The 14,269-nt window shown below is 44.4% G+C and overlaps 1 protein-coding gene across 2 annotated transcripts in view; it reads left to right on the top strand.

Annotated features, from left to right (window-relative positions):
- The window catches only part of fgfr2 (fibroblast growth factor receptor 2), a gene marked incomplete at its 5' end in the record, with an annotated part of 51,846 nt that overhangs the window by 3,287 nt on the left and 34,290 nt on the right, over positions 1–14,269 (top strand). The window contains 4 exon segments of one of the 2 annotated variants that reach the window (XM_037678003.1): positions 4,098–4,267; positions 6,496–6,619; positions 11,756–11,946; positions 12,936–13,080. In XM_037678003.1, coding sequence (XP_037533931.1) covers positions 4,098–4,267; positions 6,496–6,619; positions 11,756–11,946; positions 12,936–13,080 — 630 coding nt within the window. 2 annotated transcript variants of the gene reach the window in all.

The following is a 14,269-nucleotide window of genomic DNA, read 5'->3' as shown; positions in this document are numbered from 1 at the left end:
GGGGGGTTGTTGGATCAGAACCAGCAGCTCTCCCTGCATGGCGTTGAGACTTGGCTCTGGGCCGAGGACTGCGAGGACATGTAGGCGTGGACAGGAACGAGAATGGAGACGGTGGAGCGGCCGTGGAGCTCCACGCTGAGTTGGGCCGATAAAGAAACGCAGTAAAGTCCCGAACCTGCTGCTGGGGGGGTGGGGGGGGGGGGGGGGGGGGGGCTTTTATTCGATGCCAGCGACTGTTGCTGTCATCCAGGGAGGCGTAGAATCTCCACGTGGAGTTCTGCTCCGAGGTTTCTGTCATAAATTTCCTGTTTCTGAAAACTCGCTCAGATTATTTGCACCTCGTCTCATTCTGTTTTCAGTTATTCATAAGCTAGAATATATCTTAGATTAAAAAAAACACACAAAGGTTAGTCTTCTTCATTATAATTATTAACATTTAAAGTCAGTACTGGGCTAAATATGTCCGCTGATTAACTCTTACTGCCGTACCCTGATTTATTTTGAAACTAAAGTAATTTTATTCACTTCCTGTCTTGTCTAAATCTGGCGTAAAAACATGGAGGATTTTATTTTCTTTAAAAAAAAAAAGTCTTGTAAGCCAATGACTTTTTTTCCAGCAAGGCGTCTTTCAGAGTTCAGCGTACGAGACGGTGAACATGAGGGAATTAATCAACAGTAATGTTCAACCCCGGGACAGTGACGGATCTCACTTCCTGGAGGAATTTGGAGGGAGAGAAAAAAAAACATCTTGACTCAGCGCTGGAGTGAGATAACCTCAGCTCACCCCGGGCCAGCTGACGATAAACAGCCGTGAGTAAGTGGGGGTGGGGGGGTGTTGATCCGGATGCACGAGGCTTTGGGGTGGGCCACCAGGAGTTTGGCTTCATCTGCATAGTTTATTTTAGGCCCCGCCCCTTTTGGACAGAGAGCATGGGAACAGCGCTGCTCACCTTTCAAGTCCAGACCTGATGCTCGGAGCAGGCTGCCAGCTGGGGGTCAAAGGTCGCTCAGCAGAGAGGGGGCGTGATTGGCCCCTCTCCACCTCATCTGTCTCCGTCTGTACAGATTAAGTGGTGATGGGGGGGGGTGAACTGAGAGGTGGAAACTGAGGAAGAGGAGAACAAATCACAGATGAAATGGAAGATAAAAAGGGGGAAAGTATCTAATTATAGATGGAGCGCTCATTTTTTTTATGAAGGGAGGATGTTTAATGACTTCACCACCCAAGTATGCGCAACATGTCCGGTTCTGCGGGTCACAGATAATGATGGGAGGTGTCTGATAGTAGCTGGGGGGGGGGAATAGACTTGGATTAAATGTTCTCCTGGGGCGTTCGCAGCGTTACCTGCAGGTATTCCCTCTGCTGCCAAACAAAGAGGAAGTGACGGGGCCGAGGACCGTTTGGGTTGTCGTTTAACTCGGACTGTCTCTTCCAGCCCGGCGTCCATCTGCTGGGGGGGGGGGGGGGGGGTTCTGGAGGAAAATCCAGCTGACTGAGGAGTTGGAGAAGGAATAAGCTGCATAAAACACAAGCAAGGCGACCAATTTTAGTAGAGATGCTGCACCTGTTGGGCATTAATAATCATCTGGACAAACATTTGCCTGAACTCAGGAGGACCCGTCAAAAGTTTAAAATTCTTGAGGTTAAAAAAAATAAATCTGCACCTTTTTTTGTAGGAAAAACTTGTGAACGTCTGTCAGGGAACAAGTGTTCGTCCGTCCACGGAAACAACCAAAGGGACTAAACAGAGGTCAGCGATGACGACGTCCACCAGAGAGCCGTTTGGGATGGAGAAGTGTGACGGTTATGATGCAACGTGCACGTTCACGGCAGATCAGGTTCAGGTTGAAGCGGCGAACTTCTAGTAGAAACGTTTCAAAACAGCGTCGGCTCTACTCAGCTCAATATATCCATCCATCCGTTATCTTTACACGCTTCTTCCTTTTTTTGGGTCACTGGTGCCTGGACAGGTCTCCAGTCCATCACAGGGACACGTAGAGACAAACGAGACAAACAACCATTCTCTCTCTCATCTAGGGACAATTTAGAGTTACTAATCAGCCTAACATGCATGTTTTGAGTCTGTGAGAGGAAACCGGAGTACCTGGAGAAAACCCACGCATGCACGGAGAGAACATGCAAACCCCACCCAGAAAGGGCCGGGATTTGAACCGGCGACCTTCACGCTGAGAGGCAACAGCTCTACCAGCTGTGTCTCCGTGCCGCCGGCCTCGATATATATTCTTACTATTTGTTTTACTCCATTTTTCCTCCCTGCTTTGCATTTACATTTAAGATTTACTCTCTAAGTTCCACCTGAACTTATTCTGCACTTGTCTGATTCCACACCCTCATGTAGGTCGGTCCCGTTATTTGAGCGCCCACATGGTTTTCGGACGATTCAGCCAAGTATTTTGGTTCTGTTGATTTTCAAGTTGCGTATAAATCTGGAAAGCGAGAGTAAATCGTAAAAATTTAAAAATGCACCATTTACTATATCCAACAAAGTTAAATCAGGTTCTCTGGACGGATTAAAAAAATTAATAAATTAAAACTTGTTGAAATGTTTCGTCTTTTATCCAAAGGACTTCTTCAGTCTGAGGAGCTGCAACAAACGCAGTCTTATAAACAGCACCTTCTCATAGTGGATCAACCAGTTTGCTGATGACAGCTGAAACTAATTGTTCAAATGCAAAAGGAGGACCATCAACCTAACGACTGAGTGTTAGTGCCCTGATGGCCGCTTGCTATTCACAGAGGGCTGAGTGATGCTAGCAATAACAGCATTGTAGGAGGGGGACAGTTGGACACAGAGGCTCCGCCCCTGTTTAATGATGGACAGTTTCTCTTCACAAAGATGACTTCCTTCACTCCTCTCTCAAACCAACGTCCTTCTCTGTCCAGGATGTGAACATCTTCATCCCTGAAAGTGTGACCTCTGACCTCAGATGAGTGTAGACCGCAGAGTCCTTGCCTCTTGTCAGTGCCATCAGGGCACTAACGATCTGTCGTTAGGCTGATGGTCCTCCTTTATAATGTGAACAACTAACAACAACCTTTTTTGTTATCTACCAGGATGATGGAGCCTACAAACCTTTTTTCTGAACCATTTTGACCTCAGGCTGTTTCTGTGAGTAGCAAGTTGGCCACATGGCTAAAAACATTTGATTGCTATACATGATGCTTGATTGTTTTGGACAGATGAGGCATTTTGCTTGTGTTAAAAGCTTCTGAGCTTCCAGCAGGAGGTTGGCTTGAAACACAGCGTGAAGGCTACTTGTGGGACAGATCTGGTTGGCAGGCCGCAGGCTGATGAAGTCCTCTGGATGGAAGATAAAACATTTCTCCCTTAAAGAAACTGGTCCAGATGACATGATTTAACCATTTTTTGTTATCTACCTGGATGATTGAGCCTACAAATGTTTTTTAATGTGAACAACTAGTTACGGCTGTTATTAGCAAACTGGTTGATCCATTATGAGAAGGTGCTATTTATAAGACTGAGTTTGTTGCAGCTCCTCAGACTGAAGAAGTCTTTTGGATTAAAGACAAAACGTTTCAACAAGTTTTTTATTTTATTTTGAAGCCGTCCAGAGGACCTGACTTAACTTTGTTGGATTTTTCTACCTGGATTATTGAGCATGCATCAGAATACAGTTTAATACAGTTCAGAATAATCATTTTGATGTTTTGGTTCATACTTTGCTGAAGTAACTTTAAGAAAGCCAAAACTCTGATCCGATCCCATTTTCTTCTGATGGCGCGTGACGATTATCCAGGGGTGAACGTGCCTCATCCTTCACCGGGCAGCCGTGCTAATTGTAGGACGTAGAGGCAGGAAAAAAGCTGCTAAGTGGAAAGAGATAAAAATGAATGTGATGGTCTAGTTACCCTCTTGGCAACGCCCAGCCCTTTAGGGCCCATGTTCACTCCTCCTCTGAAGCACCCTGCAGAGCCCACAGGAAAAGTGTTTTTGTTTAGCTGCGATCGTGTGGAACTCGCGCAGACCGTGGCTCAGATGTGTCGCCAAGGAATGGCGTTTGCTTTGTGCGTCTATCGGGAAATGACTGAACGGCACTTTTCATCTGGTTGCCAGGCCCTCCGTACTGGACGTTGCCAGCTAAGATGGAGAAGAGGCTGCATGCGGTGCCAGCGGCCAACACGGTGAAGTTCCGCTGCGCTGCAGGATGCAACCCCAGGCCCACGCTGCGCTGGCTCAAAAACGGCAGGCCTTTCCGCCAGGAGGACCGCATGGGAGGATACAAGGTACAAGAAACAGTAATACATCAAACCTCAAACACCAACTCTCTGCTTTCTGTTCAGCAGCACTTTTAGCTGTTTTGTATCTTTGGAAGGTGAAGGGGGGTACCCCCCTCCTCCTTCCACCTCGTCCTTTCACCTCTTTTCCACCCTTCGCTGGAGAGACGGGAGGAGACAGAGGAAACGAAGGCAGGGCTTCTGGTGTGAAATTGGAATTGCTCATCCGTGCTCCTCCTCTCATCAAGATACTTTGCAGAACCCCCCCACTGTAACTTGAAAGGGTTCTTTACCCCCATCAATTAGAAACACAAGACTGGGACTTGAGGGTTAAATGCTCTCAGACAGTCGTGTATAGAGAAAACAGGTTGAAATGAGTTCAGACCGTTGGCGTAACTCTATCAGGGAGAACGGGCCTTTTTGGCTTTGGTCAGAACTTAATACGTTATTTCTATATGTATGGGGGCGGGGTAGCTTAGTGGCATAACCCTGAGGCTGCAGGTTCGAGCCCAGATTGTGTCAGGAAAGGCATCTGGTGTAAAACAGTTGTGTTTTCTACACCTATGTTTAAAGAACAGAATGTGATTTCCTGTCATGACAGTCATCTTTGGAATACCTTCCATTTGGCTGTTATGTTACTTTTTCAGCATGTGTTTTGTTTTTTTAAATCAGGCAATACCAGTTTAAGCTGAAAGTTCTGAAATGACTTGACAAAAAAAAGCTCCAGTAGTGCAGAACGGGCCAAAGGGACCTGGTTAATAACTGACGGGGAACGCTCAGGAGCACAACTATGGGCAGAAACTTGTGCCATCAGAAACTGAATTTGAGTTGTTCAGACTGAATCTGTTTTGGCGTAATTTGAAACTAAATCCACTGGTTTGAAAATGAATTTCACTAAATTGAAACTGGATTTATTTGCTTTGAAAATGTATTTCGTTGGATTGAAAATTCGGTTTGACTACTTTCATTTTCATTTCTATAATTCAATTTCAATTCCAAAATTCAGTTGTTTGTGTCACACGTCCGGGTCGTTGAGAAAGCCACGGAGTAATCGAACACGGAACGACAGATTTATGTTTCACGCCAGAGAAACTTCCTTTACGGAACTATAGGCATGGGGTTCAGTCTCAAGGAGACGGTGATGCAACCACCCGCTTCGAATGTTATCAGCCATTAAATGGCCGTTATTAGTTGTTATCATCCCCATATGTAGCGGTCAGACTGCCCCTCCTGTACCTCCTAGTGGGTTTAAGGGTACGTTGTTAGCGATGATAATAGGCTTTATTTTTAGCTTTGTTAACGCTCGTAACAGCTTCACGTGGTTAGGTTTAGAGTAAAGGGTCTTGGTTAGGTTTAGGGTCTTGGTTAGGTTTAGGCACAAGGGTAAGGGGGTTAAGTTTAGGGTTAGTCCTCTGGGTCACGTGTAAGCTTACGTTTAGGAAAAAGGGTTACACAAGCTGAAAAAAAAAGAGACACTTCTTGGTTTACCCCCGTGCGACGCTGCCTATTATCAGCGATAATAACGTACCTTTAAACCTACTAGGAGGTAGGTGGGACAGTCTCACCGCTACATATGGGGATGATAACAACTAATAACGGCCATTTAATGGGCTGATAACATCCGAAGCCGCTCATGCAACAGAGTGGATGCAGTCTGCATCTGTGGTTTATACAGGTTGTGGTTCGGCTCTCTTGACTCTTTACAGCTTAGATTTTTTTTTTAAACTGCCGCTGGAGTGATGCCACCATCCTGTCAGCTACATTGTGGCAACAACTTGTGCACAAATGCATACCTGAGCCCAGCCCTCTGGCTGGACCTTTTGTGTGAAACGTAGGCCCGTGCAAGCAGTGGTTACCGTCGCTTCAGTCTGCAGGTGGAGGCCTCATTGTTGGCTCACACCTGTGAATTCCACACACGGGTGAAACTCCTGCGAGTTATGAAGAACTGCTTAGGTGCAAGGGTGGGGCTTTCTAAAGACAATGGCTGTGAGTGACAGAAGAATCAGGCAATATGTCAGATCTTTCTTTACTTTAAAACTCCTGACACAAGTGAGAATCAGTAACGTACCCATGCTTTGGGATCAAAAAGAAAAGTTTTAAACTTTGCGCAGTCATGCCAGTGGATTCAGCCGGTCTTTATCGCTCATCTTTCACACCTTCCACCAAACCCACTCTGTCATGTTCTTCTTTTAAATTACATTACGGCCGCTTATGTCAACACGATGTTTTGAAACCAGGTGCGGCCCCAGCACTGGACCTTGATCATGGAGAGCGCGGTGCCGTCAGACAAGGGGAACTACACCTGCATCGTGGAGAACAAGTTCGGATCCATCAACCACACCTACACGCTGGATGTAGTGGGTCAGTACTTTTCACACAGTGCACTCTCAGACTCACGGCGCACGTAGAGTTTGTTAATCTATGAGGGGAAAAAGAGCTGGAGGAATGAGGGGCAGCGTCGAGGAGGAAGAGTTCCCACAGTGAGGATGGTGTTTGATTGCCCAGGTGTTCTCTGGATGCAGGTGGACGGCAAGGACCGCTGCCAAGTTCACAAAGGCTAAAGATGAACATGTCAACAGTTTCAGTGCCACTTTCATTGTTTTATGTTTTAATATTTCACTCAGTTTGAAAGTACTTGGGAGTTGCACCTGGACGGAGGCGTGCTACCACGTTAGCTTGGGATTTTTCTTAGCCAGAGTCGTGGTTTGATCCTTCCTTGTAGTTTATTGTTGTCTACTTCCAACAGGCTAAAAAAACAACAACAAAAATTAAGTTTCTATACACTTACAAATCTTATCAAAGACGCCAAAACCTGCAGATAGATTAGGACTAGTGTGCTTTGACATTTGGTAGTGGTACATCCATCCGTCCATCCATCCATCCATCCATCCATCCATCCATCCTCCGCTTGTTCTCAAGTTGAGTCTCGGGGGCAGCAGCTTGAGCAGGGAGGTCCACACATCTCTTTCCACAGCCACCTCTTCCAACTCTTCTGGGAGGACTCCAAAGCGTTCCCAGATACGTAGTCTCTCCAGGGTCTCCTCCGGCATGCCCGAAGCACCTCCTTAGGGAGGCGCCCATGGAGCATCCTTACCAGATGCCCGAACCACCTCATACTGGCTCCTCTCGATGTGGAGGAGCAGCGGTTCTACTCCGAGTCTCTCCTGATAACTGATCACTGAGATAGGGTGAGAAGTTGTTTTCCGGTACATTGCATGTCACGATGTAGAGAAAAATTTAAAAATAGCCAAAAAACTGAGGGAAAAACATTTCGGAGATCAAAGGGATTTGGGCGAAACGCATAAAAAGACCCAGCTTTCTTAGGAGCTCTACAGCGCCACCATTTAAAGGTTAAACAGGTCACAGGAAGCTTGACATGTCAAACCTCGAAAACAAAACTCATGTAGAAACACAAAATGGCACAATCAGAGCAGCCTGCCGCTCAGAGTTCAGGAATTTTCAAGAGTCGATGAATACCGTAGTTTGAACACAGCTCCAGTTTGTTTGAGGCTTACATTTTAGTCTACGTTTTTGTCTGCCTCTCATTAACGAGTGACGGACACGCCTGTGCCGTTGCCATGGTGACCATGCCGTGACAGTAGCTCAAACATTCGTTCTGATCTCGGTTCCGTTTGCACCACTTATACAGTTTGTACATTACAAAAGTTATTTTGCAATTCTAAGTTTCGTCATAAATTCTCTTGTCAAATTTTACGATACCAAAAAAAGTTGCGCAGAAATGCTTATTTTTAGTCTGTCGTGTTCGGCCTTCAGTTGGCTCAGGATGATCATTTGGCACCGGTGGCTTCAGCAAACAAAACGCTGTCCTCAGCAGTATCACGTCGAGTTCAGGCCCGTCTCGGTCAACCTCTCTTTGTGACCTTTGGAGCGCAGAAAGAAACAAGTGTTTTTCTGCTCAATTTGCAGAATCGATGGCCGGGGGTGAGGGGTGGGGCACAACATGGGGGCTGGTGGATAAAGATAGTAGATCAATGTGTGTTTGCCTGAGCGTACGCTAACTTTGCTCTTTAGATGATTTGGACCTGCTCTCCCTTTGGACTCGCTGACCCACTTTACAGACTATCAGCACACATCAAAGTTTATCTGATGCAGCCATTCTTTTAAATGCTGGTCAGTGAACCTCGAATAACCGGAACAGACACGAAGCTGCTGCGGTCCGAGTCATCACATCAGTGTTTTCAGCCCGTGTCCAGTGTTTTTAACCAGTTTTTTAACGACCGTCACCACCGTCTTGATGGAATGATCGCCTGCCTCCACAGTGCAGTTGACGTTTCTGCCCGTCTCTCTGTTCAGTTGTCTGTCTTTTAACAAAAATACCTTGAACCACTCGATGGATTTTAATGAAACTTAGACAGTAAGCATTGGGTGTTCATCTACAACTCGTTAGCTTTGGAAGTCAAACTGATTCAAGATGGCTGCCAGAGTTAAATTTAGCCAACGCAAAAATACCTATAACTCAGTCAACCCGACAGATTATGAGCTAAAATTTGGTCTGTTGGTAGCTGAAATGCTCCACTCAAAAAGACAAAAATACTTTGACTCCCACGTATCCCCCCAACACATAAACCCCTCCACCAGCCGAAGCCTACCTACTCAGCTAAAGTTCTTCTTAAGCTGCGTTTTTTTCCTCCTTCAGTTTTTGTTGGATTTTATTGCTGAGCAATAAACCCATTTCAGGTCCCCCAGAGTCGACGGGGGAGGGGGGGGGACAGACAGAAAGGGCTCCTCTTGTGATTTTTCACCAATGACCAGACATTTCTGGCATGCTGCTCAGAGAACGGGCCTCAGTGGGACACTTACAAGCTGAAGCTCAGACAAAGGAGGAGCCAGAACTGGTCCGTGTTGTGTGGGAAGCCTCGTGGTTCCGGCGCCACGCTGAGTTTTTTTCCTGGGACTTTATTCGTCCTTGATCTTTGGGTCCAAACTGCGTCTGGCTTCAGACGTCATGAGATGCTTCTCTTAATGCCCACCATCCTGAAACCGCTGCCGTCCAATCACTGCTTCCCCGACTTTATCCACGCCGAAAGGCAAAGGTGAACAATACTGTTAGCTGTGGTAGTCGCTGAGAGTCCTCCGCAGAACACACTCTGAGGGCGACATCGCGCCTGTTAGTTTCAAAGCTCGACCAAAACGCCTACAACTCCGAGGCTACGATTATGACACAGATTCAGTTTCAAACTGTTTTTGCTGCCGTAAGACGCAAAATGGACGAATCGATTTCTTTATCGTTCTGAACGCCTTTTCTTCCTAAAGTTCTCGTTTGGTGGCCAAAGACAACCGACAACAAACTGCTAAAGCAATCATACGTTTAGTCTTAGCTGTGTTTGTAGGCACTTTTGATTGACGATATGTCGTTTAGACCCTAACTAAGTATTAGTCGTAACCCTAAAACAAAACGTTTTCCCCTTTTTGTCCGGTTGTAGAAACAAGCGTTGGTACAAAGAGAATGAGGACAACGAGAGGACGTCCTCGCCCTCTCAAACTGGGGAATGTTCGAGAGGGTGGCTTGTGAATTAAAAGGGTAGAGGGGCGAATAACGGCCAACAGTAAACAAGGAGAACCCTGGGAAAGTGCAGGAAGGAGAATGGGAGGGAGGGTGGTGCACTTCTGATGTTTTGGTAGACGTCGGAAAAGTTGAAAGAGAAAAACAGCGAGGCTGAAGGATGTGGAACACGTCTTCTCGTCTTTATCTTGAGGGTTTTGCTTTATTACATTTTGTAGTTAAAGTTTTTAAACCTTTAATCCAACAACCCAACCCACTGATTATCACTTCCAACTAACCCTTAATCCAGAATGCACATGCACATAAAGTGACTGTGCACATCTTAAGGCTTTGTTTTGGGGAGGCACTGAATGATGTCAGAGTGGTTTGTTGTGCTGTGGGGCCTGCCCCTGTGTATTAGTGAATGCTGGTTAGTGTTTGAAAGAAGGCATTGTTCCGCATGTCTCGCTCTGTTTGGATAAATATTTATTTATAAAAAATATTTTAAAAATAAAACGCAGATAACTGGAGATGTGAGGGCGCTACAAAGGTGCTTTCATTCTTTTCTTTAGAAAAAATAATATATACGAACTCCTCGTTTTACCTAAGTGTTGCTTCACCAGAGTTGGTACCCTTAGGCCAGAAGTGTCAAACTCACTTACAAACGGGGCCAAAATTAAAACCCTTTTCAAACTAAGGGCCAATTTCAGAAACTACATGAACTCAAATCAGATACGCAGCATCTTTTCTTGGTCACAGGTTCCTCAACAAGAGTTTGATTGGTCTCATTTGATGTTCTCTGTTGTGCTTTCAACATCATAATCAAAGATTACTGAAAACAATTCAAGAGATAACGTATTTTACGTTTCACATATCATCTTGAGGGCCAGATAAGATGTCAACGGGGGCCACTTTTGACCCCCTGGGCCTTCAGTTTGACGCATATGCCTTAGGCAGTAACCAAGAAAAACACAACTGGTGTGAAGGAGCCAGAACGTTCCAGTTTGGTCTCATGTCAAAACCTTTGGATCATGTCAGTAAGGATTTTGGTGAATTCTTCTCAGGCTTTTTTGTGTTTTTCTTACAGTGGTGGAGCTCTCCTTGGTCTTCTTCCATGGAGCCCATTACGATTCAGATGTGATTAGTTGTCTTTTGTCTACTACTTGCACAATCCAGTTTGTGAACCTGGGGTTGCATTTCTTTTTGTGTCCACGTCCTGGAAGTTTGGCTGCAATTCTATGACCCTTCCACTTAGGGGCTGCTACTTCTACTTACTACTTTTAAGTAATTTTACTTTGGCTTAGGGGCCGAGATGGTGTAGAGGTAGGGCAGCCGACTTGGGACCAGAAAATCGTGGTTCGACTTCCCGCCATGCCCACATGCCGTGGTGTCCCTGAGCATGACACCCAATCCCTAACATCTCCCCGGGCGCTTACATAGCTGCCCACTGCTCCACCTGGTTGTATCTCAGGTGTGGTGGGTTAAATGCAGAGAACTAATTTTGTCATCGTATGGAAACATATGTAGACAACATACTTGTACTTTTTAACAGTATTGTCAACTGAGGTCAGAGGGCCTTGAAGCTGCTTGAAGATGAGCTTGTGGTGTATATTTGTCTTCCTGAGCTACTCAGACAGCCCTTACCTTGGCTTTCTCTGCTTCATGTTCAGTGGGTGAACACAACCAAACCCCAAGTGGATATTTGTTCCCTTTACTTTGACTGAATAGATGATGGAAGGCTCGAAGACACCTGGGATACTAATTAAGGTCACTTGGTTTGGAACATGACTATGATGCAAAGAATAGTTCTCTCTGTAATGGTCTGTCTGGACTATTTTGGCATATCTCTGTATTAGACAGTTGTTTTTAACCAAACCACTTTTGACAAGAAATGAAAGGTATGAGCTGTGAGGGTACCAGCTAGTTTATCTGAATTTGTATTTATCTATCTTGAACCAATCTGATAAACGTGCATTTTTGTCCCTTTTGGACAGAACGGTCTCCGCACCGGCCCATTCTCCAGGCTGGTCTCCCTGCCAACACCACCGTACGCGTTGGAGAGGACGCTCGCTTCGACTGTAAGGTCTACAGCGACGCGCAGCCTCACATCCAGTGGCTGAAACACATCACTCGGAACGGCAGCCGGTTAGGCCCCGACGGACACCCTTACGTCAGAGTGCTGAAGGTAAATGACTTTCCTTTTGCTTTTCTTAATTAAGGACGCTCCATTCCCATTTTTGTCCTTGGTTCTTGTGCGTGTAGTCCCCTTGTTTTCCAAAAGCTCCAAACCAAATGTCTTCCCTCTTTTTTTGAGTAGACAGGTCTTTTCCCTTCTGGCTCTTGGCTGTGATCGTGATGTCCCGAAGCATCTAAGCCTCGATTGTTTCTGCTCATTTGTCTGATCTTTGTGTGTGTGTGTGTGGATTGCAGCGTTCAGGCATTAACAGCTCAGATGTGGAGATCCTCACCCTCACCAATGTGACTGAGGAAGATGCTGGGGAGTATATCTGTCAAGTCTCCAATTATTTAGGCAATGTCAACCAGTCGGGCTGGCTCACGGTCATCCCAGGTAAACCCTGAGACCCGACCCACCTCCATCCCTTGTTTCCAGTGTGATTTCCCTGCTGCTCTCTGGTGGTCTCTTGGTGGTCCTTGGGCTCGTGGACGTTCTCTCTCTCTCCCCTTGTTCTTCAGCTGCCCCACCCCCACCACTTTGGGATTGGTGCCGCCATGGAAGCACTGTTTGGACCTACAGAACTAGATGAGATTTAGTCGCAGCTAGAAGGTTTTGTTGCAGAGAAGGTGTTGCAGTGCTCTCCATGCCTCCTGTTGTTGTTTTTTTATTGTGTGTGTTTTCAGTTCAGTGTTTTAGATTGGACTGATTTCTATAAGCTGGTTCTGTGGGTGATGGGTACATTCTGGGTTGTTGTTTGGTGTTTTATTTTCTCGTGTTTACATGGTACACCGGGTTCTGTCTTCTTCCCTTCCTCACTTCTCGTGTTGTTTTCTCTAGATGGGACCTCAACGATGGACACTATCCAGCTTCTATAATTTCCTTCTGGTGCTGTGGGTCTCATTTTTTTCTGTTTTTCTCTCCATCTGTTTCAAACTTCACTTTCTTCCTTTTTCACTCTCCCTTTCTTTCCTCCTCCTTCTTTTCTCCTCCCCTTCCAGACTGCAGGTGTTAACACCACAGATAAGGAGATAGAAGTTCTCTACTTGCCCAATGTAACATTTGAGGATGCTGGGGAGTATACATGCTTGGCGGGTAATTCTATTGGGATCTCCTATCACACTGCTACTTTGACGGTGCTTCCAGGTATATGAACTTGTATGGTGTCTTTTTTTATTCTTTCTTTTTTAAATAGGTTTTGGTTACCTTTATGCAAGGCAAGTCCTCAACTTGGAATCCTATTTATACAACTCAAATATTAGAGCACACTCAACGTCCACTACACTTTAACTCGAGACCAGAGATCATATATTCTATGACGGCGTGCCCATACGTCGATCTCAATCTACTGGTTGATCGCAAATATGGGTAGATCGCATGGCAAAAAAAAAAGAGTCAGTCTATAATCCATCTATGAAATTTGTCACTTGAATGACATCCAGGGCAGCCAGTCTGAGGCTCCATTTAATCAACGTGAACTGTTTGGACGTGCATTTACAGACAACATCCTCGTCCTCTCTGAAACTGAAGGTTTCTGAATCCAGGTCTCAGAGTGGAGGTTTTCAGGGGAACCCCCCACGAAGGTGTAAAATGCTCCAAGTGTGAAGCTGCACATGTGCACTATAGGCGACTGCAGTCCAAAGTTTTTCTGCTCTAACAACAGTTATAATAAATATAACAGTTATAATAAATATAACAACAGTTATAATAAATATAACAGTTATAATAAATATAACAACAGTTATAATAAATATAACAACAGTTATAACTATAACAACAGTTATAATAAATGTAACAACAGTTGTAATAAATATAACAACAGTAATAATAAATGTAACAACAGTTGTAATAAATATAACAACAGTAATAATAAATGTAACAACAGTTGTAATAAACATAACAACAGTTATAATAAATATAACAACAGTTATAAATATAACAACAGTAATAATAAATATAACAACAGTTATAATAAATACAACAGTTATAATAAACATAACAACAGTTGTAATAAACGTAACAACAGTTATAATAAACATAACAACAGTTATAATAAATATAACAACTGTTGTAATAAACATAACAACAGTTATAACAAACAAAAACAGTTATAATAAATATAACAGTTATAATAAATATAACCAGTTATAATAAATATAACAACAGTTATAATAAATATAACAACAGTTATAAATATAACAACAGTTATAATAAATATAACAACAGTTATAACTATAACAACAGTTATAATAAATATAACAACAGTTATAATAAATATAACAACAGTTATAAATATAACAACAGTTATAACTATAACAACAGTTATAATAAATAT

Source organism: Nematolebias whitei, chromosome 1 (assembly GCF_014905685.2).
Source record: "Nematolebias whitei isolate Nwh7 chromosome 1, NemWhi1, whole genome shotgun sequence".
Taxonomy (NCBI): domain Eukaryota; kingdom Metazoa; phylum Chordata; class Actinopteri; order Cyprinodontiformes; family Rivulidae; genus Nematolebias; species Nematolebias whitei.
The sequence above is the reverse complement of the archived record's forward strand: the minus strand, read 5'-3'. Positions and strand labels throughout refer to the sequence as shown.